Here is a 25,396-nt window from a genome sequence, read left to right as displayed (position 1 = left end):
GTTCCTGTTGAGCGCGGGTTGGAGAGTGCGAGGCAGGATGGCGGGGAGGTTGGACGGGCGTCGTCGGCTGTGAGTAAGGTGTTGAAGGAGGCTAGGGGGGTGGATTGGGAGGGTTAATTGGATGTCTTCAGTTGTTTTGTGTTGTGTTGTGCTGATTACTGGCGTTTTTGGTTTGGTTTTGAAATTGTGTGCTATGGGGTGCATTGTTTCTAGATTTAGTGATATTTGCTTGCTGGCTGTATACATCAAAAGTATTATTATACTTTGGCCTTCTCTTGCATGTTGTCCAACTGTTCCTCGGATCCTGCGTCAACTTCCCGTCCATCGTAGATCTCTTCTGCCATCACAGCCCTCTCAATGATGGCATGCCGGGCAGGAAACAACCACGATAACCCTACATATACCACGCTGGTCCCTACGAACCCTAGCAGCCATCCGAACTGGTACGGGTGGAGCCCCACTCCCACCGAAATACTGCTGTTGACCGAGTTGATCAGTCCTGGCAGACTCGGCACCACGCCGACGATGAATGCCACGATGGCGCGCCAGTTCACTCCCCATTTCGAGTATCGATACACCGGGTTGTTCGGCTGGTACAGAGCCAGGGTGTCGTACTTTCCGTGCTTCAACAGCCAAAAGTCCCACAGCATGATGGCTGCAATCGGTCCCAGGAAGATGGCATACGCAGACATGAAGTTCAGAAAGCTGTCCGCGGACTCAAGAATCTTCCATGGCACCAGTGCCCAAGACAAAATGCCGCAGATGATCTGGCCTCGGCGCAGATTGACATGTCCCGGAAACAGGGCCATCAGATCGTTTGCTGCGGATATCGAATTGGCGGATATGTTGACGCCGAGGGAAGCCAGAGCGAATGAAAATGCGGCGAAAAACCGACATGCCCGGCTGGACCAGTGGCTGATTAGTTCGATCGGATCCCATGGAATTGATCCACCATATCTGGCGTAGCCGGCTGAGGAGGCGGCAATGCCGATGAACGAGATAAAAGTAAACACGATAGGCAGCATAGGGACGTATAGGAGCTGCCACTTTGCCGTAACACGCGAGTATCGAGAAAAGTCGGACTACGATTGTTAGTCATTGCATCGCCTTCCATTAGCCTACATACCTGGTTGACACTGAGGGTGGCATAGTTCCCCAGAACCGATGTCATACTCGCCAGGAACACCCAGCTGTACTGTGACCCCGAGACTGTCGCTTTCTGCTCGAACATTTTACCTCCTCCCTCTGCCACAAATGCCCAGATCAGAATCGCAATCCACGCGATCGGCACAAGCACAGACTTCACCACGAACAGCCACCGCACTTTGTTCGGGTGGATGCAGAGAAACGGCAGTTGAAACAGCCAGAAGATAAAGTATCCGACCATGCCATTTGTTGTAATGCCCTGATCCTCAGGGATCTCGTTCTTCACCCTCAAGAAGCTGGGCCAGATGGCCCCGATCATGGCACGCACGGCGTTTCCGCCGTTGACGTTCTGAATTGCGAACCAGAACAGCGCCAAGATGACGCGAGAGACGATGGCAACGTATGATCCCCAGAATCCCCAGCTAGCCCGTGAGATCACCGGGAACGGAATGTGATAGATCGCGCCGACAGCGCCGTTGCCCGCAATGACGAAAGACATGATGAAGAACGAAATAGCGACGATTATGAGGGATTCGCGCCAGCTAAGTCCGACTGCTATTATACTGCTAGCAAACTGCCATGTAGCTGCATTAAATGCATCGGAAATCCAATACGCTGTACATCCATCAGCATAGCAAGAGTAACAAAAAAAAAAGGGGGGGTCGTACAGATGAAGCTGAGCGGTCCCCATTGTCGACGATGGAGAGGAACCGGATCGAGATCGAGATTTGTCCAGCGAGCGCTTCCATCCGCAAAAGCAGAGCGCGACTGCGGCACTCGAAGATGAGGCCGTTTGAACTTCATGATCAGATGTGTTGCCGCCGGGATGCGGTAGATGGAGTCGATGAGGTTGAAGTCATCCGATAGGAGAGCGGGAGCGAAAAAGCAATATGGTAGATCGAATGTAAGGGAGCGGTCGCACAAGCTGCGCTGTCTAAATGCTAGAGAAAGAAAGCTGCAGCCCGACAATCACGATCTGCAGCCCATTTGTTCCAGCCAGATAAGCCGATGCATGCATGATAAGCATCCCTGCTGGCGATAGCTACCACCCTATAATTGGATGCGTCGCCGAACAGACTATCTGCCCAGCTTCGATAAGAGTCGGATAGCGGGGTGCTCCAGGGGATGCCATTTGCGCCAGATAAGTGGTTATAGTATCGCGCAAAGTATGAGGCCTCGAATCTGACGTCAAGCACTGGCTCAATCCGACAGCTTCTGCGATCGAACCGTGGTTCAAGCGTGCATGAAATGTCAGATTGGCTCGCTGCGGTATGCAAACAGAGCTACCAGGCACGTTTTTATTAGCCATAATGAATCATCAGGCTTTTGGTTTGCCTATCGGAGAGCTTGTCCATATTCTGCTCCATATTGATTGTTGATGGTGCAGCTTGTGTTTATCACAGAATCTCTGTCTCCAAGAGTGCTGCGGTCTAGAATTCGAATCTGTCCAAAGGCGACAAGGAATAAACAATAATTTAGAGATTGACCGACTTACTAGATCCGATGTTGCGAAATTAGTAGATACTCGGACTCGCCCGAAGTTGCGATAAAGCTAAGATGGGGCGAGCGGAGATGGCAGCTTACCCCTCTCGCTGCCCTCCCCCTCAGGCCGCCACGATGCGTCTCGGTTCATCCCATACAACACCTCATTTGGCTCTCAGATTGCATCCCCTAACCAACAGTACCACTCAACATGTCTTTCGATATTTCTCAGGCTCGTGCTCGCTTCCCCGCCTTGAACCAGGAGCAGATTTTCCTGGACAATGCAGGTCGGTGTACATCCTACCCCATTATCGAAAGCGAGAGAATTGATGCCAACAGCATATAGGAGGCAGCCAGGTATTGGACACAGTGATTGAATCGTAAGTCCCCCTTTTCTGTTAGCGAATTTCTCTAATCAAATGCAGTGTGGTATCATACCTCTCAAAGACCAACGTTCAACTGGGCGCAACCTACAATACTTCCAAACTGTCAACTGCAGCTTACGATCACGGGTACGAAGCAGCGGCGAACTTTATTAACGCGAAGCCCGAGGAGGTATGGCTAATATACTCATCAGTATGCAGTGCTAATTCATGCAGATCTGTCTGGGTGTCTCAACAACGCAGCTCCTGCACAACCTCTCCACGGCTCTGGACTTCCAGCCAGGAGACGAGCTGATTGTATCAAAGCTGAACCATGAGGCCAATTCTGCCCCGTGGGATAGGATTGCACGTCATTTGGGGCTCACTGTCAAGTGGTGGGGAGCTACAGACCCCCTCAATCCTGTTTGCGAACCTAGTGACTTGAAGCAGCTGATGTCGGAGAAGACCAGGCTTGTCGCCTGTCCGCATGCTTCCAACATCACAGGAACCATCACAGATGTAAAGGAAATTGCCAAGGTTGTGCATCAGGCTCCTAGGGTATGACATCCTTGCATCATATCCAGTCAATCTCTCATACAAGTTAGGCACTTCTTTGCGTTGACGGGGTTGCGCTTGCTCCCCACCGCCAGGTCGACGTTAAGGACCTCGATGTCGACTTCTACGTAAGTAAACCCCTGGCGTAGGCAAACAGTATCTAATGACGACAGGCATTTTCGTGGTACAAAGTATACGGTCCTCACATAGCTCAGCTGTATGCCGCGTCGCGTATCCACGACCAGATAAATCCTCTGTGTCACTACTTCAAATCCACAGAAACCCTCGACCTAAAGCTGAACCTGGCTTCCGCCAACTATGAGCTGACACAAAGCATTCCACGTGTCCTGGAATACTTCGGGTCGGATTTCTCCGCCACATGGGACGAAATTGCCACGTACGAAGAGAAGCTGCAGAAGATTCTCCTGGACTTTCTGAGAAGCAATGACCGTGTAACCATCCATGGCGAGCCTTCGGAGAACAAAGATCTGCGAGTTCCGGTCATTAGCTTCACCGTAAAGGGCATCAAGAGCCAAGCGCTGGTTGAAGAAGTGGAGAAAAGAAGCCCTTTCGGCTTTCGCAGCGGCCACATGTACAGTCATCGCTTGCTCAAGGACATCATAGGCTTGGACGACGTTGAGGATGGAGTTGTGCGGATCAGCATGCTACATTACAATACTGGTCAGTTTATATCAACTTTTAACAGTGGAATACTAATGTCAGACAGAGCAAGAAATCACGTCACTTGTTGAGCTGCTGCGGCAGGTCATTACAGCGATCTAGAATTATTTGGTGGATCCTTGATAACAGAAGGGGCCATTCTGACAGTCCATTAAGATGGATTTCCTCCCCACATCATTTCCGTGTATAAATTTAGCAGGCAATAGGCAACAGGCATGCAGAACAATGGAATTGCTGCCTTGTAAATTTCAAGTCCTATCACGAGATGCCCATCAATCTCTTGGCTCTCGCAAGCAGGCACGGTACTTCACATTTAACCACTAACCTCGTATGCTGTAATTAGTGACTGTCCTGGTTGAATCCATGGTGTTGCATACTAACTTATTGGGTACACCGAAACATTTGCTGACATGATGATAAAATCGTTCTAGCTATAATAGTCCAGCTAAACCATGTGATGTAACAGCAGGTAACCCCACTTGTTGCTTCACAACACTTCGTAGATTCTTCTTTTGCCCAACATCTGCTGTCTGACAGCTTCTGATATCACAATGGCACTCGCTTACAGCAACATTCCCTTGGGTGCGACCGTCATCCCATCCCCCTTTCAAGTTCATATTTCAGACGAGCAAATCGAGGAGCTACAGCTATTGGTCAAGCTGTCGAAGCTCGCGCCTCCTACATACGAAGGCCTTCAGCAGGATCGTAGATATGGCATAACCAATGAATGGCTTGCCAATGCAAAGGAAGCTTGGAAGAGCTTTGACTGGTAAGATCAAATAATCGACTGATCTCAGCAAAGCTAAACAATATAGGCGCCCAGCGGAAAGCCGCATCAACAGCTTCCCTCAGTTCACCTATGATATCGAGGGCCTGACTATTCATTTTGTGGCGTTGTTTTCTGAGAAGAAGGATGCAATCCCTATCGTTCTCCTCCATGGCTGGCCAGGCAAGCTCACATTGACCTTTCTATTTAGCCAGTCAACTGACACAGAACAGGCAGTTTTCTCGAGTTTCTCCCCGTTCTGACTTCAATCCGGGACAAATATAGCCCTGAAACCTTGCCATACCATATAGTGGTCCCGTCACTTCCGGGATTTACGTTCTCGTCCGGTCCTCCGCTGGATGTCAACTTCAATGGCGAGGATACAGCCCGCGTCATCAACAAGGTGATGCTCAATCTCGGTTTCGAGGATGGCTATGTGGCACAAGGCGGAGATATTGGGTCAAAGATCGGTCGCATACTTGCAGTTGATCATGATGCTTGCAAAGCCGTGCATTGTAAGCATGCTGATTGTATTGATACTGTTGCAGAAGTCATCTAATTATATATCAGTGAATGCCTGCTATATGGGCAAGCCATCGAGCATACCAGACACGGCTATTACTGAGGAAGACAAACGCGCGCTGGCTCGTGCACAGTGGTTTGCTACCTTTGGCAGTGGTTATGCTGTCGAGCATGGTACTCGACCCAGCACTATTGGCAATGCGCTATCCACAAGTCCAGTCGCTCTGCTCTCCTGGTATGTACTTCATACAACATCCATTCATCGACTGACGAAATGCAGGATCGGAGAGAAGTTCCTCGATTGGGCTGGTGAAACCATTCCCTTAGAGACTATCCTAGAATCTGTGACTTTGTACTGGTTTACTGAGACCTTCCCCCGGTCTATCTACCACTATCGGGAGGTATGTCGATTCTGCCTCTACCTGCTCTCGTACCCGTACTCACCTTGATCCCAGAACTTCCCGCCGCCCAAGCTGAGACATGCCGAAGACCCCCGATGGTACATTCGCAAGCCGTTTGGCTTTTCATATTATCCGATGGAGCTTGTACCCACCCCACGCGCTTGGGTTGAGACAACAGGAAACCTGGTGTTCTGGCAGGCTCATGAGAAGGTATGCTTTACCAAGTCCTGCTGGCGGCATCTGCTGACACCCCACAGGGAGGACATTTTGCAGCGCTGGAAAGGCCCCAGGATTACCTTGATGATTTGACGGCGTTCTGTGAACAAGTATGGGCTGGTAGAAAATGAGATGGTGCCACGATTACCGTGGGTCGTCTATAGCATGCTCGGAAGGCTGCATCAGTCCAATAGCGATATGCGAATCAGACACTAAAGCTTGTCTCGGATGTAGTTGTATATATCGCTCATAATAGAGCTCCCCATCTGAATGGACAGTCATCTAGCGTGTCTACGGCATATTGTTAGCTGAGTTTTCACTGCAACTGGATTGGACCCCTCTCCCACCGAAAGTCATGATGAGTCGATCCTCGTGGCTTTGTCGGTACTTTTCATACAGAGTTTGTGCAATCCCGTGATGGCTGGCATATCTCCGACCCTCCCTTGCCTTTTTTTTCTCCATTCACATCGTGTGACCTCATCCTTCGCTCAAAGCACCACCCTTCAGGACAAGATACCAAAGCACCCAGTCATTCATCCAGCATCCTGGCCCGTGGTACCTCGTTTAAGGGGAGTACCTCCTGTCGCCCGCATGGGCCGGCATTAGCCTGCATCCTTCATGCGAGTTCCCCAAAGAGGGGTTGCCAGTAAGGTTCTTTCCATCCCGTTCTAGACGGCGGAGCTGTTTGCTGCCTCATCCGTAGCCTTAGACAGTTCTACGAAAAGGATTTGCTATCCTGCGGGATCCGGAGAGAAGTTGTCTGCGCTGATTTGTTGTAGTTGTCGCGGGCTGCCAGTTTAGTCTTTCGGTTGGTCCGTATAAAAACACTCCGTGCGTAGCGGTACTTTCTGTGACGGGCTGCCAAGTTGTTTGAACTTTTGACTTGGTTTGCAGATAGTGTTTTTTCCTCTGCTAAGGTTTATCGGTTGGCGTACTTATTGCAAGGCTACAGATAGCATACTAGTACTAGTAATATAGCATCTCACTTTCATAGTATTACAGTTCTGACCGGGATGGTGATATTAACTTCGCACCCGTTTGACAGAATATATTTTCCTGCTGTCGCCAAAGCCTGAAACATGGCCGGACAAGGCTTTTGGCTGAGCTAAACTCTCGTACATGCCGTCTGAGCCTAAACAGATGACACCGTCCGGTCGAGACTTGTCTAACCGTGACTCCTCACTTCTGACCATCTAAGTATCTGGTACTATCTAGATAGAACAGATGGTGGTTGTAATTCTGACTGCCAGATGGATGCTTCTCCAACCAAACCACCAAGCCCGAGTCGGGATCAATCGGGAGGGTGGGACTCCCAGCGACTGCCGGGCCAACCAGCAAAGCCAAAGTGGGCAACAAAAACTCACCGGGCAGCCTGGCAACCCCGCGTCATTGGGCGGTGTGGCTCCACCCCTCTTCGGCTTTGGCTGGCCTTTTTGGAACTTTGGAGACTGCAAAAGGACTCTTTTCTCTTTCTTCCGTCGTGGGTGGCCGGATTATCCCACAGCCACCCACGCCATGACTCAGTCTACGGGTTCTGCGGGTAGGGAAGGTCATGAGATTTGTCACACCTGGCAGTCCAGCCAGCCCTTTGATGATTGATACTCAGACTATCATATGGCCATCCTCTGCTGTCTTAGCCAATCGTCGTCTGCCTATTCTTAGAGTTCCACTGCCTACTGAGGTCGATACCCAGCTTATTTTGTAAGCCAGACGCCGTTTGAACCTGGGGTTCTTGGTGACCCAACCCTGGGTGCATTATTTTAGTCAGTTATTGCATATGACTCTAAACCATTTTGCATAGGGGGGGAGATTATCCTGGACCTTCTCAAAGGGGCAGGTGTGGAAGAAACAACGGAATCATGTGATGTGATTATGTAGTGCTTATGTATCCAGGCTTAATTCTATGCACTCACCGGCTTAGCCGTGCACTTATCATCGCCCACTAAGTACTGTCTCACAATGAAAAGATGTACCCCGTAAATATCTGCTCCGTTAAGGCTGTATGACTTCTACCCAGCTTACACTGACACAGAACCCTTGCACAACAGTTCCGAACATGACCCTGGACGTTTGCTGGGTCTTCGAGGTGGATACGACTTACTTGTTAGTCCATACCGTGATGTGGTTAGTTAGGCCAGGAGTACGTAGCCTTAGACTACCCCGGAAAGGTAAACCGTAGTAGCTTTGTTCATGATCATACAATGGGCCGCGAAACGAGAGGATTGGTTGGATATAGCATCATCTACGGAGTAAAGGCGGAGGCTACTACTAAGTCGTATTAAGTCCAAAGTAGGCGAACTAGTAGACGGCGCTTGTCGATGGTTGCTTCATTGTCACTGGTTCGTTTTTCTTCCTTTGCATCTTTGCTGCCTGGACTCACCACCCTGGTTACCTAATCTTACTGCGACCGGGGGCGGTTCCACAGCCAGTTGTTCTTTCTGACTCCATCATATGGTACAGTAGCGCTCCCGTGGTCGCTGTTACTTTTGTGCTCTCTGCATCAGGTCATGTTCATTCACAAACGCCAGACTCTCTCTCAAGCGACCATGTAAGATGAACAGAAAGAAGAGACGGGTTAAGAAAAGGAGACAAGTTTAGTTGTGATGCATAGCCAGCAGGCTGTGTTTGTTCATTTCAGTTTCAGCAGCCCCATCCAGAACTCCTTCCCCTTTCCAGCAAGTCTGGGCAGAAAACAAGAATAGTAGCTAAACGCCCCAATATGACGACGACAAAATTTTAAGGCAGGAGGACGAGATTCTCCCCGAGTCCTTTTTTCGCCATGTATGTACGTGTCACTGCCTCAGCAGAGCTTTTTTCCTTTTCCCTCCCCCATTTCTGACGGTGGTGGCGTGGCTGGCAAATCCGTCCGCGGTGGTTGGCTGACCACCACCAATTTTCGCTGGGCCATTGACGGAAGCGGCAGGCCTCTCCCTCCCAATGAGAAGGGATCGTTCATTTTATGTTACACTTGGGGCCGGTGCTTATGGACCAACCTACATACATCCCTCCGTACATAACATCCCTTTTTTTTTTTTTTTTTTTTTTTTTTTTTTTTTCTTCTTTTTTTACTTAACTAAGATCCATGACAGCCCGGTTTCATCGCATCGTCTATTGGATTATGCTTATTCTGGGATGATACAGACGTCAACACCTCCATACCTAGCAGATGGAACGGGCGGGCCTGCCTTGCAGTACAACTTCAGCTGCGTACGTCAAGCAGCTGCCCGTGCTGGGTTTGCTCTATCATGTATCTCTTTCACAGCCAGGGTTGACAACCATGTAGGACAACAGCCACTGTCACTGTCATAAGCACCTAAATGCGCTGTCTCTAGGCGATAGACCACAGATAGTCTAGTACCCAAGTCGGCTGTGCGATAGTCGCGCGGAGGGAAAAGACGAGCCCCCCTTATCAGACTACGAGATCGAATAGTGTTATCGGTGTCTGCGACGTCGCATTATCTATCTACAATGACAATATCTATATCGATACGCTTTGGGACGGCTTCGGTAATGACCATAACTGGAATCGGATCGGGGTGGATTTGGAATCTTAGTCATGCGACGTGAGAAAGAAAACGCAAGAAAAGTGCCGGCGCTGTGTTGTTTGTAGGACCATGAAAAAATGACATGGGATACGAAATCTTGAGAAGTAGGCTGAAGTGTAAGCTCAGGGTCGGCAGACTCCCGATGACCATGGGTGTGGGAAGCGAAAATAAGTGAGAGAGAGTAGGAATTTTGCCTCCAGGGCTATAAGGTGAATACTCATGAATAATGGGAATGCTGAGAGGCGAAAACCAGGTGTGGAAAGGAACCAGAGTCAAGAGTCAGAGCCAGAGAGCCAGAACCAAAATCAAAACTAAAACCAAAACCAAAACCAAACCGAAAAGCCTCCATGCCCAACCCGGGCCCCAGAAGTTGTCCAGTAGTGGGCAGTCCCTATCTCGGACGGGCGTGAAGAGTCATCGTTCCTCCACTCCATCCGCTCCCGTCCTGGTTCCGATCATCGTCTGCCTTCCCCTTCTACTTTACTTACTCCGGGCCCTCCTCCCTCTCCTCTGCCAGCAGGGCTGATTGACTGACTGGACTTGACTTGACTCTTACTTGCCATCTCTTCCCTCTCTCGCCCTTCACTCACTGATATCCTCCCTCCCCTCTTCTCTTCCTCCCCTTCACACTTGTCATCTTCTTTCTTTCTTTCACTAGAAAAGGAAGTGTGACTGAGAGTGTAGAGTCATTCTAGTTTCCTTGTTGTCTTGCTTTACTTACTTTGTACTTGGTTCCTGTTCAGTTGTCTGTTTGGCTCTTCTGCTCTTCCCGTTGCCTCTCCGCTCACCCTTTTTCGCCCGCTTTGTGAAAGACGAAGCGTGGTCCCTGCATCCGCCCAAGAGTCTCAAGACCAGTTCCGCCACTCTCGCCACTGGCTGCTGCGTAAGTAATTTCATTCCCTTTTCTCTCTCTTGTCTGTTTGACTCTTTGCTGCGTCGTTCCACTCGCCTCCGGCTAGCTTCAGGTTGCCATCTCTGCCTGTGATTTAGTCTGGCCGCCACCCCAGTTAGTCATTGTCTATTGCTCCGCCCCCCGTATAGTCACCGGACTCTTGGACCCTCACCGTGAGATCCGGAAGTAAGAGTCATAGACGAGCGCTAAAGTGGAGAGATACTCATAAGATCGTTGCTGACTCGTTCCTTCTTCGCCTTCCAGTCTTCCTTGAGCCTCACCAACTGTTGTCTTCTGCCTCCGATACGACTGCTGACTGCCTGGACAAGCGCCGGTTATCTCGCCTGCTTGTTAACAGTCCGCCGCTCTATCGGCTCGTGATATAACCTCCAGCGCCTGCGCATCTCAAAATGTACCCTGTTGTTATCAAGTCTTCTGTTCCGATCACCCGTGTTGCAGACTCCTCAGATCTCCGAACCTCCGGCAAGACCGCTGCGTTTGTTTAAATAGCTTCCAGCATCTGTCATTCTAGAGGGTCACGTTGACATTATCTTACGTGTCTTCTCTGGTTACGCGATATTCGGCTTGATCTATTCGGGACTCTCCAACTGGTGATCGGAACATTAGACGGTAAATCCCTTCTTCTTTTCCCGATTCCTTGACACGTACCACTACTTCACCGGCATCTTCCTCATACCCACACCTACCGCCCGACCTCAACCCAACAGCATCACTTTATATCACGATCACCGTGCTAGATGATTGTTGTTCTCTCGCTTGCCTAATCTGTCCTACTATACCATAACTATATTTCCGACAACCTGGCGAATTTTCTCTCTTAAGGGTCTGCCGTCGCCTGCGATCAAAAAGACGGTTCCTTGTCTTATCGGCTACACGTTCACGGTTCACGCACAACGGTTTATTGAAAAAAACACACGGTTTAAATTTACAGTCTCGTGTCATATCCGACGCATAGAAGGAAGGCTAGCTCAAGTTTGTTAGCCCTCTGGATGACCATTTAAGGTACTTCCGGACCTTTTCTTTTTTTTATTGTCAAAAAGTATCAAGGTCGCTCGACTGGACATCATCCCGGATATGTCAGGGATTGACATTTTGGGTTTGAAGGATCCAAACCCGAACAGCCAAATCCGAACGGCTTATGCGCACCCGTATGCATCCTCGGTCTCTTCCTCCGCCTCTTCCTCGTCCTCTTCGGTCTTCTCGCTAGATGGCCTGTCCACTCAGAGTTCGATCTCCTCCACCTCAACGAACCCGGTTGATGTGATCTGGGAGAATGAAGGCGAATACCAGGCTGGAGGAAGAGCACTTGCTGCTGCAAACGGTGCGCGCGGTTACTTAAGGGGCGTGGTCCCGAAGGCAACTGATCCTGCTATTCCGCCCGAGTTACGTAAGCATCCGCGGCGGACCAACAGTTCATGCACGCGGCCTCCGCCGTGTCTTTTGAGACAATCGGAACGGAAGGTCAACTTTGTCGATAATCTTGTCGGTAAGTCTGGGGAGCTGTCCGTTTATTATGATGTGGTTGTGGTTCAGAACTAAGTACACCGTGAAGACACCGCGTCGCAGATTGTTGAGGTCATTTGGCCCTTGTCGGCTGTTTCGCTGCGGAGTGATTCGGCGACTGGATGCAAAGGCGTCTTGCCTTTGCGAACATTCATCCAGGAGACACTCCGCCGCTCCCGCACCAGCTATAGCACCCTTCAGGTGGCGCTATACTACCTCATCAAGATCAAGCCCCACGTGCCGAGCCATGACGTGACTCAGGACCAGGCCCGGGGCAAGCCCGTTTGTCGGGCTATGCAGTGTGGGCGGCGCATGTTTCTTGCAGCGCTCATCCTCGCATCCAAGTATCTCCAAGATCGCAACTATTCTGCTCGCGCTTGGAGTAAGATTTCCGGCCTGAACACGGCGGAGATCAACCAGAACGAATTGATGTTTCTGGAAGCGGTTAACTGGCGACTCCATATTCCCGAGGCTCTTTTCCAGCGGTGGACTGATATTGTGCTGAAGTACACTCCCGGCGCTGGTAGTATGGCTTTTGGGGACGGGCACTGTTGGCGTACAATCATCCCGAAGCTCACCCCTGACTTGGAGGAATTTGACGTCAGCCCCGCGACACCTAACATGCAGTCTCTTGGCTCCCGCTCGGTGTCGGACTCGCCATCTCCTCGCGGCACATCGTTCAAAAGGGATCTTCCCAGCCAAGCAACGAACGAGCCCGTCAACCTGCCCTCCATTCACGAGCAAATCGCGGCATGCGGGCGTCAAGCGTTGGAGTCGGTGACTCGTAAAGAGACTGCACTTCCCTCTCTTCCGTCACTGCCGCCCATGCCACGACCGGCCATGTTGCCCACACCGCAGATGACTCCTCAGTCGAGCATCGCCTCCACTCCTGCAGTGAGTGCTGGCGGTATCCCTGCGCACCGCCGATACATGCAGACTGCTATGTCCCAGGCGCAGAACATGTGCACGGCGCGGTCGATCTACGACCAGCGCCCGTCACTGCAGTTTTGCCCTCGGGCTAACACGTTTGATGGTTACCCCAACTTGGTGCGCCGGTCCTCTCTGGCCCGCTCGGCTTCCTCTGCGTCATCTCCGGATTCGATGATTTCGGATGTGTCAAGCATGTCGTCGCAGTCATCGCGATCATCATCCATGTCCTCCAGCTCTTCGACCGGTGTGTCTGCTGTGCCTCGCCTGGCCGTCCAGGCGACGCTCCGATGCACTGGCAACTCCCTCAAGGAGTGCCGCAAGAATCTGGCCATCGCATCGCCCATCGACGAGGGCGCGCTCGGAGACATCTATAGCTCGCCCGAGACCTATGGCGGTCATCTTGGCCAGGTTCCGGATTTGTCCGGCTACTCGCTGGAGCCTCCGGTTGATCTTTCTTCAGCTCATGAGGCAGCACAGAGTCTTTGTGCTCTTTCTGGTGCTGTCCCTCGCGCTCAGCAAACGATCGAGCAACAGAACGCTGGCCAGCGTGTGTGCCGTAAACGCGGCCGCACCGGATCCGAGGACATGCTGCACGGTCAAGTCCGTCATCTCGTCAAGTCCAATACCTTTGCTGAAGGCACTGTACTACCTGATGGCAACATGGCGGATCTGTTCCTGAACTCCGAGTCCCGCCGCTCGCAATCTCTCACCGCCTCTCAACTGAGTGCATTGAACTACAACGTTCCGCTCTCAGGCCCCGTTGGCATGAAGCGTGCTTGCTGCGGCAGCGAAGCCAGGAAGATTGCGCTCAACCCAAGCATGCGGGCAGATTACTAGGTCTCCCAGAATATCTGGACCTCATTCATTTACCATTTCCTTTTCTTTGCGGAAAAGTGTTTACTTTCATACCCATAATTCTATTCTGACCAAATCTGGTCCGGTTGCAACAGCAGCGGAAGAGACGCAGACCGGTAGGGAAAAGTTTTGTGCGAACTTTCTCAGGTGATTCACGCGTTTGGGGAAAGCAAAAGTCGTCTTTGTATATACCCTGCAGCTGTTGTTGATTTGGGGAGGCTACTTGTACAGTGGTACTGCTATTGGCAGACTGCTGGTGTATGATGTACGTTGGGGAGGTTTGTTGCTATCTTTTGACTATTTTTCTGTGCACATTTGCCATATCTATCGTTATTCATTTCTGTCTGTCATCGCGGCACCGGAGTGTGGTGGGAACGGTCGGGTCTACTTCTTTCACTTGTTTTCGCCTGCATTATTCTTGACATCTGACTACATGGGTTGCGAAGGGCGAGGGAACGCATTATACTATTACTGCGGAGTTTACTGGCAAACGAAGGATTCTGCTCGATTATTAGGACACTCATCCTCTGTAAAGAGGATAAGCAATACGAAGATGTTGTGAGAGATCTATGTTCCGTGACTGTATTGTGTCTGATCACCCCACTTTCCATGGGTACATTGTAGAACATAAGGCCAGCCTCGTCCGTGAACGGAGTCTGTGCATCCGGACGGGGGCACTTCGGTGATCAACTCGCGCCACTATGACTCACCGCAACTATGATGGCAGAAGTGGTGGTCAGCCGGTTACTTTGGATAGAACCCTACTCCGTACGGTCGGGGCGTTTCCCCGGTGAGTCACACCGTGGCCTCAGGCAGGCGCCGATGTCGGACAAGGTCGGAATCACCGGATGCGACCGGAAAGTCACCTGTCCGACCGTTAAGAGTCACATGGGGCCAACTAAACCGGAAACAGTCTAGCGTCCATCAGATAAGATCAGATCGTGACCTTCCCCTCACGGTGACACCACTTCCCTTGCTGGTAGCTACCTCCCTTTATCCCTTCTGCCATCTCTTTTCCTTTTCCTTATCTTCTTATCCATTTCTCTCATCGACGCAGCTTCTCTACCTTCTCATACATAGGGCACCCATCTACAACACCACGATGATGGCCCGTCCACTCATCACCACCTTCTTCTCCGCACTCGTCCTCCTAACCTATCTCCTCCTCCACGTCGGTGCCAGCCCTCTAGCCGAACAGGCTCCTCTCACCGACACAATCACCAACTACAACCTCGACACCAAAACCGACACCGACACCGACACCCTCATCCCCTCCTCCTCCAACCTCAACACCGACTTCGCCCCACCATCCTGGTTCACCTCGACCCTCCTGGCGCGGCGCCTCCTCGCCCTCTCCCGCACCGGCACCGCCTCCACCATCTTCCCCTCCCCACTGCCCCCCAACTCCCACACGCCCCCCTCCCTGGCAGGCCACTCCACAACCCAAACCGAATACCTGGCCGACTGCGACCCCTACCTCCCCGCCAACGACACCTCCTCCGAATCCCCCCGTGGGCTCGGCAACCCGACCTTCCTGGCCCTGCACGTGGCCACCACCTTCCGCAACACCGCCGCGGGATCCAACATCTCGCTCTCGCTCGACTGGTGGGACCACGTCAACGATACCACCCCCGTGTGGCCCGGGTTCCCGCTCAGCGAGGCCGGATTACCCCGCGTCACGCTGTTCGGGTATGTCGAGCCGTTCGAGACGCCTGTGCCCGAGGCGGTGGAGAGCGCGTTGACGAAGTGTTTCCTGGAGAAGCATCCTGATGCTGAGGCCTGGTTGCCTGGAAAGGAGGGCGCGCCGCATAGTAGTTATTGGGCAAGGTTGAGGGTGGAACAGGTTTATTGGATTGGAGGGTTTGGGGGGTTGCAGAGGATTGGGTGGTTGAATGTTAGTGAGTGGAAGGGGATCACGCAGTGGGGGAGTGGTGGCGGTGGGGGTGGATTTGGGGATGGGAGTGGGAGAGGGTGGGGGGATGTGAGGTTGCCTGGGGAGAAGGAGTAATTTGTTAGTTATGTATAGGGATTGGTGTGGATTATAAGTGCTCGGGGTGAGGGTGGTGATGAGGATGATGGTATGAATTACGAGGAAGGATCACGGATGATGATTGATGATGGTGATGGTGAACATATGAGCTACGAGAATGGATTATGGATGGTATGAGAATGGATTATGGATGGTATGGAGATGATTGATTGATTGATTGATTGATTGATATCTGCTTTGAGATATGGACAAGGATGTGAATGTGTCTTGATGCCGCCACTAGTACTATGAACACAGTGACCTGTATATCATTTAATCAAAGTCACCACATAGTCCGTCGTTTGACACATTCCGGCAATTAGCACACACCCCTTCGACATCACTTCAACCGGCACAGACAATTCTCCAGAGCAACGAGTGTCTCTTGGACATCAAACCAGTGTAGCACGCACATACGTATTGTACCATCATCACAATTTCCTTATCAATGTGCTCCCTCCCACCCTCTCATACCTTTCATTAAGCTGCATCTCGCCCATCAACAACAATTCTCCAAAGCCATTCAGCAGAGCGTTCAAGCAGCATCTGAGTTCGGCGGTTGAGTAGAAGACAGACCATTGTGCCCAGGCAATGCCTGTGACTGGAAAGGAGTCCGACCAGCGTCACGTCAGCTTCCATAGAAACAAATCAATCTAGTGAATGGTTCAATTCCAGACCACTTCCCAGAACCATCCGAGCTATGAGCTCGAGCAGCGCCTGTCATCGGCAGGATTATCCAGGCCATCCAAGCATTGACTGTGCAAAGAGATCCAACTGCGCCTCTAACTGACAGAAGCTCATCCAGATTTACCCGGGCAATATCCATCAGTGTTGGAAAGAGCTTGACCAGCAACACTTCACCACCTTCTGTAAGCAGCGTGCTCAGTGTACCAGTCCAGTAAGGGGGGTTATTTGCTGACCGACTCGACTTGGAAGAAGGGGGCAACGGAACCAAACCCAAACCCAGATAATGAAGCGGGCTTAGCCATCTTCGCAGTCATCTCGATAAAGCGTCAGTTGTGGGCTTGGAACGTGCGGCGAGGAAACTTGAGGTCAATGGTCATGTACCGGACACCGGGGGGTCTTCGCCAATACGGCCGTAGTCGGTAAGCTGTCCGACGCGGCGGCGTAGAGAAAGTAGACGCATGATCATGGGAAGTACGAAGAGGCCACACCGGACTTCGTGTGGGCTAGAGTATCCTCTTTCGGACCAAAGACGTAGTTTGCAGATTGCTTGGAAGGTATTTCCTAACTGGTTGTTACTGGTCTTCCCCAGTAGATAAGTCAGAGATCCATCAGCAATTGAAGTCGAGGTTTTCCTCAGTGTCTAGATGGGCCATTCAACTGCCCTTGGTTGGGTTCTTTTGTTTATTATCGCCTTCGAGCAAGAGATATTCGGCATTGTGGTTGAGAGGAAGCCATTGGAAGACATGATCCTTCAGATAGGTTGTTACTGGTACCGTTACTGGTACCAGTAGAAAAGCCGAAGATCCATCAGGGTGTAAGAACAAAGGTTTGTCTCGGTGTCTGGTAGATCATTGGAACTGTTCTTGACTTGTTTCTCTTTTATTGGTATTCATCTTCGGGCAAGAGATGTATCTACTATCGTCATTGGAAGGAAGCGATGGCTGATTCTGATTCCTTCCTAGTATGTCACGGAATATAACCATAGACCACCAGGAACTGAATTCGATGTTGTCTTCGTTGTCTCGATGGGTCGTTTAAACTGCCCTTGACTGGTGTCTCATGTTAACCAAGCAGATTGATGATTTGAAGACAGAAGGAAGAGATATATTTGTAATAACTTGACAAAGCGTCAGCCACGCATGTTGCACCATCTTGTTAGTTCCAAGGAATGTGTCGAGCAATTGTATGGTTTTGGTATAGTATGATATAACTCGTTGCTAGCTTGGGCAACCTGCATCGTCTGTAGAGCCAGTAGGTATTTAGCGCGACGCGGTTACTTTGTCTGGTTCTTCTAGTCAAATGACAGTAGCAGATTTAGGAGGCGTCTGCATCGTTGGTGTTTATATCTTTTTATATCGCAGGCTGTTTCTGCATATCAGCTGGTTTGGCTGATTCTTCGGACCGCTTAGAAGGGATAACCAGCAAGTGACGGAGTCAGGAAGACAGTTTCATGTTCCTTGCCCAACCCATCATGGCATTCTCCATCGAGCAATAGCGCATCGCTGTTTCAACTGGCGTACGCAGCTTGCTTCTTGCCACCCTGAGCTGAGTTGGAGCAAGAAAGAGTACCGAAAATGTGCCCGTATACATGCACGATAATAAGCGGAGATGGTACTGCAAATAACGAAAATTGTCACCCGGAGGACATGCAACAGCATCTCGCAGCGCACAGGACTCCTTTTCTTGGCGGGCAAGTTAACAAAGACAACAAGAGCAGATTCAGGATAAAATCGAAATGTTTGGATTGCCAGACACACCAAGAGGAGTTCGAAAAGAAGGACGTCTTGATCGTCCCACAAGCTATAACCCCGGAGCATGTGTACTGTTCGTACCCGTAATTCGAGTCCCGGTCTCGTAGTGTTGAAATTGCTCGATCATGGTATATTGGTCGCTCGTAGGCCCTAATAGAAGCAAAGCCTGCCTACAGCAGACCCTTCGTACCTTTCTTATATGAAACAGCGCCTTTGATTCTCTCCAAAGCCCTGACCAGTGAAATGTTATAGCCGATATTGGTTTGATTCTGATGATTGCCGTTCATCACCTTCATTTGGATTTTCAACGGCGATATTCCTGGCATGATTTATGGAGCGTTCTCATTTCAACATCAACAGCGGCTGGACTGTAGCAGGTAAGTAGACTCTTATATGTCTTTGGATTGCTTGTGCGTGAGGCAAACCGCAAGCCGCCTCTGAAGTGGATGTTCCCGGAGCACGAAGCGTAGCCACATATCACGGTCTCTCTTCTGCGAATGCATATCACTGCTAAATAGGTAATCGTAGCAGGAAATTGACTTTTTGTGCCACGCCACATTGACAAGTCAACGACCAATCAAGGATTGGGTTACTGAGACTGAACAGGGTAAATCTGGCGGCCAGTCCTGGACTCGGGAACGGTTGACCAGATGTCATCGATTGTGCGGCCCTCGACAGTTGTAGACACACCGAAACCTGGATCAGATCGGTGAACCAGATGGTTTTGTCGATTGTCTATCTGCCATTAAGATCAGATACGCCAGTCTCGTTAGACACTGGGCTGAACAGCAACCGTGATCTGCTGGGGAGTAGAAGCCGCCTCAGAAGCACGCAGCATAGCCACGTAACCATGGGGTCCTTTCTCTATATTGGCCCATTCAAAGTAGCGGAGCGTATCAATGCTATATAGATCGTAGCAGGAAGTCTGACCTTTTGTGTCCATGGATAGTCTGTTATTCTGCTCCGGAGTGGAAGTCGCCCAGGAGCACGCAGCATGCCACGTACCTACGCGGGTCTCTGTACGGAGCCATAGGGCAGAAAGGCCCGTAACTCGGTTGACCATGGGTAGTTTGAAGACCAATTCTAGTGATGGCACTTATGCGAGGACACAAAGTTGGCTAAAGCCTTGCCTAACTTTGCCATTATCCATTGACAGTCTTCAAAACTTCCTGATTCCATTCAATGGCCCTTCATTATGTCCCCATGGAACAACGCGCTGGTTCTCTGAATATTCCTTAGAAGGAATGGGCTTCAGCATGGTGTGGATTCCATACTGCCCGATTATCGCCTGGGCTATCTCAAGTGCCTTAAGCACCCGAAGAATCGGTTTTATTTCCATCGAAGCCCAGTATAGCTGGGACATTGGTCTCTGTGTAATGTGGCATCGTCATCTGCCGCGAGCAGTCTATCTGGAGGCTGGTTGTCACTTGTCGGAAACCGGAAACCGTCTCCTGTTGGGTAAAGCCTGCACCCACTGGGCTACAGGTAGTTATACAGCCATAAGAGGAACATATGACTTAATCAAACAATAGTCAGCACCTTGTCTTGTCCGCATCGAACAAGCGAATGTTGAAGAACCGCGAAGCGTGTGCCTTTGAGTTTGGCACCCCGATTGATAGTTTCACACTGCGATGGCCGTTAATGTATCGTCTCACTTCCGCGAACGCTCTTCGGCTGTCTCGTTTCTCTGTATTCCATCGAATATTGGAAGCAAACACATGTGGCTTGCTAGACATCGTCTATATATTGTTTGGGGTTGCTGCTCTCTTATGGAAAATGCCGCGCGACCACCGTTTGAGAAGGTCCACGATCCCCGGAAGTGTCGAGTGCGATTGCTTCTCGCTTCATTTCGTAGCAGCAAATCACCCCATCAGGGGCAGGATGTAATATTCAATGTTGTGAGGATGTCAACGTTCCTTGGCCCTGTCTGCCTTCGCTCGTATCCGCTCTCCCATGAGGGATACGCTCTCCCATGAGGCTGTGTCCGCAGTTGTACACCCTGGAGCAATGAACCTTTCAAGGCTAATTAGACTTTGCGTTCCTCGTTCCAAAACCACGGTGTATTCCTTCGTTAGGAGCTTTATCAGCCCATTGCAGTTATTCCGAGCATGAAGTTCGGCCGAAGAAGGGCATCGTAGGCCATCGTCATGAAGTCCACGTTTGGCCGCGACCGTAGCTTGTGTTTTCCAGTAAGAGCCAGTAGAATGGGTCGAACAGACTCCAACAGCCATCCCTTCATGTCTCCTGTTGTTGTCTTCCATTTTATATATGCCATTGGAATGATATTGCACGCTCAGATCGAGCGGTATCTTGGATTGTTCTGGGTGATTTCTTTCATCTTGAAGATCGAGACGCGGCAAGTGAGGGTATCTTCTTCCTCGTCGATTGCGCTAAGCACCCATAGTAGGCCATTGGAACGACATGGTTACCGAGATCAGTTGATATACCTTTTCCCTCCACATGTATGTATTCATGAGACAGAAGCATGGTATTCGTGGTAAACGTTCGTGTTATAGTAAATGCCACTGTCGTCTCTGCTTTTGGATTATGTTGACACTGTTCGGCGGTCAATCTTTCTTTATGACAGCTAAGATGTCGCTGAGTTCTCCATGTGAGTTGGCGCGTCTGACGTAGCTTCCAGGTTAAGAATAATGGAGCCCTCCCATAAGTTGAGAAGCGTTCACACTATATACGAGGCTCATCTTTCCTCTACCTCACTCATGAAGGTTTCTGTGCCTGGGTAGGGCCAGCTAGCGAGTCCGCGAGGAGATAAACTTGTCCAGGCGTAACATGCAATGAGATGTGTCAAGAAGATTCGACCATCCCCCAACACAGACGTATACTGGCAAGAAGTATGTCGTCTCAAATGTTAAAGTGCATGCAAGAGAGACCTAGGCGAAGCGTTGGCCGTGGAAGACAGAAGATATAGTGAAGATGCAATAATGACAACCAGGGATGACGAGGCACGACTGGTTCCAGAGTTTCTGATGTTTCAGCTCACAGAACTGCTCCATGATTCATTCGTCATGAAGTTGAGGAAGTTACTTGTTCTTCAATACACCATCATTATTGACCTCACTCCTATTATTATGGCCCAGATTGGACCGGCTGACCGGACTCAATTGATGTGCTTAGAGGTGGCAAGACTCCGTGGTAGGACCATGATTCAGGTTCATCATTCCGAGGCTGTGAGCAAATATAGAAAGAGAGTAGTAGGTGGCCATCGCGCGATCGCCCCATCGAGATCACTCTGCAAAATGAGCGAATCCGTACCCAGTCGTAGCTTCGCCTCCACCTCATAATGAGCTATATGGACCCGGGCTCCCGCGTTTGAGACGAAGAATGGCCAGCTACAGTCATGTTCATGGCCCAATACGGGCAAGGCCAAGGTCGCTGGGGGCCACCTTTCTGGGTGTGGTTCCATGATCCGGTGAACTGCAAAGCAGGGGGGCAGTTAGGGAGATATCGAGAATTTTATGACAGTCCCTCGTACCCGCAAGCAATAGCTATTGGAGACTGTTATATTGAGAAGACGGAATGTTCCACGAGCCGGTTATTTTCGTGCACACTGGCCCAACGAATTGTCCGCTGCCGGCTTCTGCCTTCGTATGAACGACTAGCAGCAGGAGCCCACGAACCATGTGATTCTCGAGTCAATTGTAGGCCAATCCTGGCTTCTTTACCATTCCAGTCAAAGTTCTGAACAAGGACCTGAGTTTCGAGTTTGAAAACTTGTGCTTTCGATGTAAGCTGACCGCAGGCATGCTCTCTAATTCTCCAATTTCGATCGATCGAGCAACAGGTATATATTCGAAAGCCTGTCGAAGAAATCGTTAGCTCCATAGAAAACAGGGCATATCAAATGTAGTCTTACCATTGTCCTGCATCCTCGTCTTTCGTCTCGTACTATGACAGACTTCATCACCCAGCAAAGGGCGGCGTGCTTCCGGCATTTCTTAGTTTATAGGCCCAGTGTCATAAGGGCGTCGGTGACACACAGGCTCAAGATTGACACATTCCAAGGCTTCATATCGAGTCTTCTGAAGAGACATCACGAGGTCCTGTGTCAAAGCCCGTTCCCTTTATTTAGAACGGTGACCACGCTACCGAGCAGTGACTACACCGATGACTTGTACGTACAAATCCCAGCATTATATGTTAAATCTGGAGTTTCGGTACAATCTTCCCAGAAACGACATGGGTATTTCCATGATCATGGCTCTAGCTCTTTGGCCTCTCAGCCAGCCCGTCTTTTTCTATGTATCCGAAGCCGTTCCCTATGTGATATAATAAGGGCCAGTCGACACCATATAAAGGGTTTTCAGCACGTAGGTGGCCGTACTTAGGCTCGTGCGATCATCGGGTCCCGAAGCGATCCTTTCTTACAAACAAACTGCACTGGGCCTTGATTGGAGTCGAGAGCTTTCTTATACTCGCAGACAGCCTATTGCCTGTTATTTTCTCTCAGAGCCAGTGCACTGAATCATCGAGTGGGAGATGGCACCCTTTTCTATTGGTGTATGCGTAGCTGTCTTCATTGCGCCAGCTTCAATATCATTGGGAACCGCATCTCAATCATACCAGATTTTTTCATCCCAAATATCGCGTCGTGCACGTCCCGCAGGAGCGACCGTAGGACGCCAGTATACCTGCCTATAGCAACAAGACATGAAATAAGTATCCCAGTTTCAAGGCGCTGCTTGAAGACTCTATGCTTTTTGTAACACGTCTTGCGTGGCAGCTTCTGCCAGTTCATTATGTGAGTGCCGTAAAGAAGCGGCTTCTTTTCCAGGTCCCGGATGGCAACTCTGATAACGTGCGGACCTTAAAGTGTTATAAAGAGAGACGTTGAATCGTGAGTGACGTGGTTTGTTACCAGTCTTATATACCACTGTCGACAGTGTCAGGATTTCTTAGAAAGCTTCTGTGCTGAGTATGCCAGAGCCACAAGACAGTATTCAGCTGCAAGGCAGCCGAGCAGTATGTAATGTTTCTGGAGTTGAGACGGGTAGCTGATTGTCAGGATGGATGTGATGCCTGATTGAGTATCTGATGAGAAGTTTATATAACAAGAGAATATTATATGTAGATAGGAAGCACGAGGCCTGGATGATGCTCTGGGAAGGATTGGGAAGGAGAAGAGGAGAGAGAGAAGAGGCTTTTTATGTCCGCTTGAGAGGCAGTGACGCTGATGCGGGAATGTGAAGTGTTGACGTGAAGTACGTGTTGAAACGTGAAGTTCATGTTGATCAGGCAGCGGGATTCACATCCTAATGCTACCGTATTAACGTATATAATTCATCGTAATTGCTGACTCGTCACTGCTATCCTGCTTAGTCGTTCACTATCACAGCGCCGTGACGACCAGGAAGCCCTTCACTTCCGTATCATTCCCGCAAGAATCGATTCTATCAAACTAAACTCAGCTCGAGAACCTCGTCACGAGTGAAGTACCGCTGCATGAACAGAATCACGGATTAAACCAATACATTCAACAACATACACAAAGAAGTAAACCACAACCACCATCACTAACCCTAAGACACACGCAAAAACACTCCGGGTATATCCACCTATCCATCACCACAACCACCCCCTACCAACATCCATTAACCAACCCCAAACCAAACTATGAATACTACCTGGTATCACAGTATCACCAATTACCTTCGCCCCCCAGCAGCACCTCCACTCCCACCCGCCCCAACACCCCCATGATGCGCATCATGCACCACACAAAGCAAGAACTTCCTATCCGGCACGACCACAATCTCATGCCTCTTCGTCCTCAACCTCAACAACTTGACCTCATCATCGCCCTCTTCCTTCTCCCCAGCGCCACCAGCACCAGCGCCAGAAGCGCTTCCTCCATCTCCAGCCACTCCTCCATCCACCTGTCTAACAACCCCATCCCCATCCGCATCATCCTCCGCCCCGGACAGCGCAAGACTAAGTTCCGACGCACTGGCCACAAACGCAAAGATATGCGCCGCTAGAGCTTCACCCTGCGAAGGCTGATATGGTTGTGTTACCGCTTCTTCTTTCGGTTGTTGTTGTGGCTGTTTCGTAGACGGGGGTGGGGTAGCTTCCGTCTCGGTAGGTGCGGGCTCAGCTCCGGCTTCATTTTCAGTCTGCGGCTCAGTGTCGGCCTCGGTTCCGTCTACAGCGGTAGGGATAGGTGCGGAGATGGACTCGTTGCGCGGTGATTGCTGCGCCGCAGCAGCTGCTGCACTTGGGGGAGAAGGAGGTGGTGGTTTCGCATACAGCCCGGTACTCTGGATTATGGAGCCGTCTTTGCGGGAGAGAATGAAGGTAGATTGGACGCCGGAGCGGGAGGTGAGGTGCGAAAGGAGGGCGGTTACATGTTGGGGGATTTGGGTCTGTTCATTATTGGTATTAGATTGTTGTTGTCGTTAAAATTTTTGTTGGTTGGTTGGTGTGAGGGGAGAGGGGGAGGGGAAAGAGCGTACTGTTGACGTTGTTGGTGGTGGTAGGAGTGTCATTGTGTTGTTGTTGTGGTGGCGGCTTTTGCTGAGGTTGTTGTGTCTTCTGTGTGTTGGTTGGAGGAGAAATCGATTATCGCATGCCTTTGCGTTGGATTGTATATCTGGGTAGAGGCTGGTTTGGGAGTATGTTGGTCTGGCTGGAAGTTGGGGGTTGCGCTGGTGGTGGTGATCAACAATTCTCCGGAGTCGCGCTGGTGCGTGGCCTTAGGCTCCAGTCCGTGGTCTTTTGTGCTGCGTTGGACTAGAGCACCACTTATTGTGAAACTACTCCGTAGACCCCTTGTGTAGGTCTATTTCGTTTTTAGCGAATATTAATCCAGTTCATTACATTTATCATCTCTAAATGCACGGGCAGCGAAACTTAACTACGATGATGTATCGAATGTACAAATGGATGAAATTGTAGTATATTCAAGGTAAATCAACTGAAAAACAAAGTGGTATCGTGCAACAAAACAACATAGGAAATATCTGCAAGTAACAGAGAATGACATCGGAGGCAAAATCCATCCACCAGGGACGCGCATAAATCCTCATCCTAAGATC

The 25,396-nt window shown here is 50.3% G+C and overlaps 14 protein-coding genes across 14 annotated transcripts; 8 read left to right on the top strand and 6 right to left on the bottom strand.

Annotated features, from left to right (window-relative positions):
• Nucleotides 1-257: 257 nt before the first annotated feature.
• An12g08950 (uncharacterized protein) lies at nt 258-2,455 on the bottom strand (the record flags this gene model as incomplete). Its single annotated transcript, XM_001395910.3, has 4 exons — nt 258-1,082; nt 1,127-1,761; nt 1,815-2,076; nt 2,225-2,455. 4 exons carry the CDS (start codon nt 2,453-2,455, stop codon nt 258-260), a joined length of 1,953 nt encoding a protein of 650 aa, XP_001395947.3.
• Nucleotides 2,456-2,839: 384 nt separating this feature from the next.
• On the top strand, nt 2,840-4,328 carry An12g08940 (uncharacterized protein; the record flags this gene model as incomplete). The annotated part of the gene is made up of 7 exons (XM_001395909.3): nt 2,840-2,915; nt 2,975-3,008; nt 3,054-3,183; nt 3,228-3,548; nt 3,596-3,673; nt 3,719-4,226; nt 4,273-4,328. 7 exons carry the CDS (start codon nt 2,840-2,842, stop codon nt 4,326-4,328), a joined length of 1,203 nt encoding a protein of 400 aa, XP_001395946.1.
• Nucleotides 4,329-4,777: 449 nt separating this feature from the next.
• An12g08930 (uncharacterized protein) lies at nt 4,778-6,262 on the top strand (the record flags this gene model as incomplete). The annotated part of the gene is made up of 7 exons (XM_001395908.3): nt 4,778-4,995; nt 5,042-5,175; nt 5,226-5,507; nt 5,563-5,749; nt 5,795-5,915; nt 5,970-6,125; nt 6,173-6,262. The coding sequence occupies 7 exons, from the start codon at nt 4,778-4,780 to the stop codon at nt 6,260-6,262; spliced, it is 1,188 nt and encodes a 395-aa protein (XP_001395945.1).
• A 1,093-nt stretch (nt 6,263-7,355) lies between these two features.
• Nucleotides 7,356-8,264, top strand: An12g08920 (hypothetical protein; the record flags this gene model as incomplete). The annotated part of the gene is made up of 3 exons (XM_059743623.1): nt 7,356-7,671; nt 7,712-7,832; nt 8,129-8,264. The coding sequence occupies 3 exons, from the start codon at nt 7,356-7,358 to the stop codon at nt 8,262-8,264; spliced, it is 573 nt and encodes a 190-aa protein (XP_059601955.1).
• A 646-nt stretch (nt 8,265-8,910) lies between these two features.
• Nucleotides 8,911-9,486, top strand: An12g08915 (hypothetical protein; the record flags this gene model as incomplete). Its single annotated transcript, XM_059743622.1, has 3 exons — nt 8,911-8,920; nt 9,273-9,364; nt 9,415-9,486. The coding sequence occupies 3 exons, from the start codon at nt 8,911-8,913 to the stop codon at nt 9,484-9,486; spliced, it is 174 nt and encodes a 57-aa protein (XP_059601954.1).
• Nucleotides 9,487-10,067: 581 nt separating this feature from the next.
• Nucleotides 10,068-11,586, bottom strand: An12g08910 (hypothetical protein; the record flags this gene model as incomplete). The annotated part of the gene is made up of 7 exons (XM_059743621.1): nt 10,068-10,121; nt 10,165-10,324; nt 10,398-10,655; nt 10,741-10,912; nt 10,956-11,038; nt 11,125-11,301; nt 11,519-11,586. 7 exons carry the CDS (start codon nt 11,584-11,586, stop codon nt 10,068-10,070), a joined length of 972 nt encoding a protein of 323 aa, XP_059601953.1.
• Nucleotides 11,587-11,663: 77 nt separating this feature from the next.
• Nucleotides 11,664-13,859, top strand: An12g08900 (uncharacterized protein; the record flags this gene model as incomplete). The annotated part of the gene is made up of 2 exons (XM_001395904.3): nt 11,664-12,075; nt 12,142-13,859. 2 exons carry the CDS (start codon nt 11,664-11,666, stop codon nt 13,857-13,859), a joined length of 2,130 nt encoding a protein of 709 aa, XP_001395941.1.
• A 1,120-nt stretch (nt 13,860-14,979) lies between these two features.
• An12g08890 (uncharacterized protein) lies at nt 14,980-16,044 on the top strand (the record flags this gene model as incomplete). Its single annotated transcript, XM_059743620.1, has 2 exons — nt 14,980-15,771; nt 15,904-16,044. The coding sequence occupies 2 exons, from the start codon at nt 14,980-14,982 to the stop codon at nt 16,042-16,044; spliced, it is 933 nt and encodes a 310-aa protein (XP_059601952.1).
• A 453-nt stretch (nt 16,045-16,497) lies between these two features.
• Nucleotides 16,498-17,384, top strand: An12g08880 (hypothetical protein; the record flags this gene model as incomplete). Its single annotated transcript, XM_059743619.1, has 5 exons — nt 16,498-16,533; nt 16,647-16,804; nt 16,904-16,987; nt 17,045-17,147; nt 17,238-17,384. The coding sequence occupies 5 exons, from the start codon at nt 16,498-16,500 to the stop codon at nt 17,382-17,384; spliced, it is 528 nt and encodes a 175-aa protein (XP_059601951.1).
• Nucleotides 17,385-18,393: 1,009 nt separating this feature from the next.
• Nucleotides 18,394-18,670, bottom strand: An12g08870 (hypothetical protein; the record flags this gene model as incomplete). Its single annotated transcript, XM_059743618.1, has 2 exons — nt 18,394-18,494; nt 18,535-18,670. The coding sequence occupies 2 exons, from the start codon at nt 18,668-18,670 to the stop codon at nt 18,394-18,396; spliced, it is 237 nt and encodes a 78-aa protein (XP_059601950.1).
• Nucleotides 18,671-19,113: 443 nt separating this feature from the next.
• On the bottom strand, nt 19,114-19,375 carry An12g08860 (hypothetical protein; the record flags this gene model as incomplete). The annotated part of the gene is made up of 2 exons (XM_059743617.1): nt 19,114-19,246; nt 19,350-19,375. 2 exons carry the CDS (start codon nt 19,373-19,375, stop codon nt 19,114-19,116), a joined length of 159 nt encoding a protein of 52 aa, XP_059601949.1.
• Nucleotides 19,376-20,214: 839 nt separating this feature from the next.
• An12g08850 (hypothetical protein) lies at nt 20,215-20,605 on the bottom strand (the record flags this gene model as incomplete). Its single annotated transcript, XM_059743615.1, has 2 exons — nt 20,215-20,343; nt 20,399-20,605. The coding sequence occupies 2 exons, from the start codon at nt 20,603-20,605 to the stop codon at nt 20,215-20,217; spliced, it is 336 nt and encodes a 111-aa protein (XP_059601948.1).
• A 390-nt stretch (nt 20,606-20,995) lies between these two features.
• Nucleotides 20,996-23,549, top strand: An12g08840 (hypothetical protein; the record flags this gene model as incomplete). The annotated part of the gene is made up of 9 exons (XM_059743614.1): nt 20,996-21,084; nt 21,220-21,560; nt 21,680-21,985; nt 22,036-22,146; nt 22,260-22,476; nt 22,813-22,987; nt 23,086-23,160; nt 23,262-23,352; nt 23,434-23,549. 9 exons carry the CDS (start codon nt 20,996-20,998, stop codon nt 23,547-23,549), a joined length of 1,521 nt encoding a protein of 506 aa, XP_059601947.1.
• A 458-nt stretch (nt 23,550-24,007) lies between these two features.
• On the bottom strand, nt 24,008-24,847 carry An12g08830 (uncharacterized protein; the record flags this gene model as incomplete). The annotated part of the gene is made up of 2 exons (XM_001395897.1): nt 24,008-24,724; nt 24,815-24,847. The coding sequence occupies 2 exons, from the start codon at nt 24,845-24,847 to the stop codon at nt 24,008-24,010; spliced, it is 750 nt and encodes a 249-aa protein (XP_001395934.1).
• Nucleotides 24,848-25,396: the final 549 nt, after the last annotated feature.

This window comes from Aspergillus niger (genome assembly GCF_000002855.4).
Source record: "Aspergillus niger supercontig An12".
Classification (NCBI taxonomy): domain Eukaryota; kingdom Fungi; phylum Ascomycota; class Eurotiomycetes; order Eurotiales; family Aspergillaceae; genus Aspergillus; species Aspergillus niger.
This window is presented reverse-complemented; position numbering and strand designations above follow the sequence as displayed.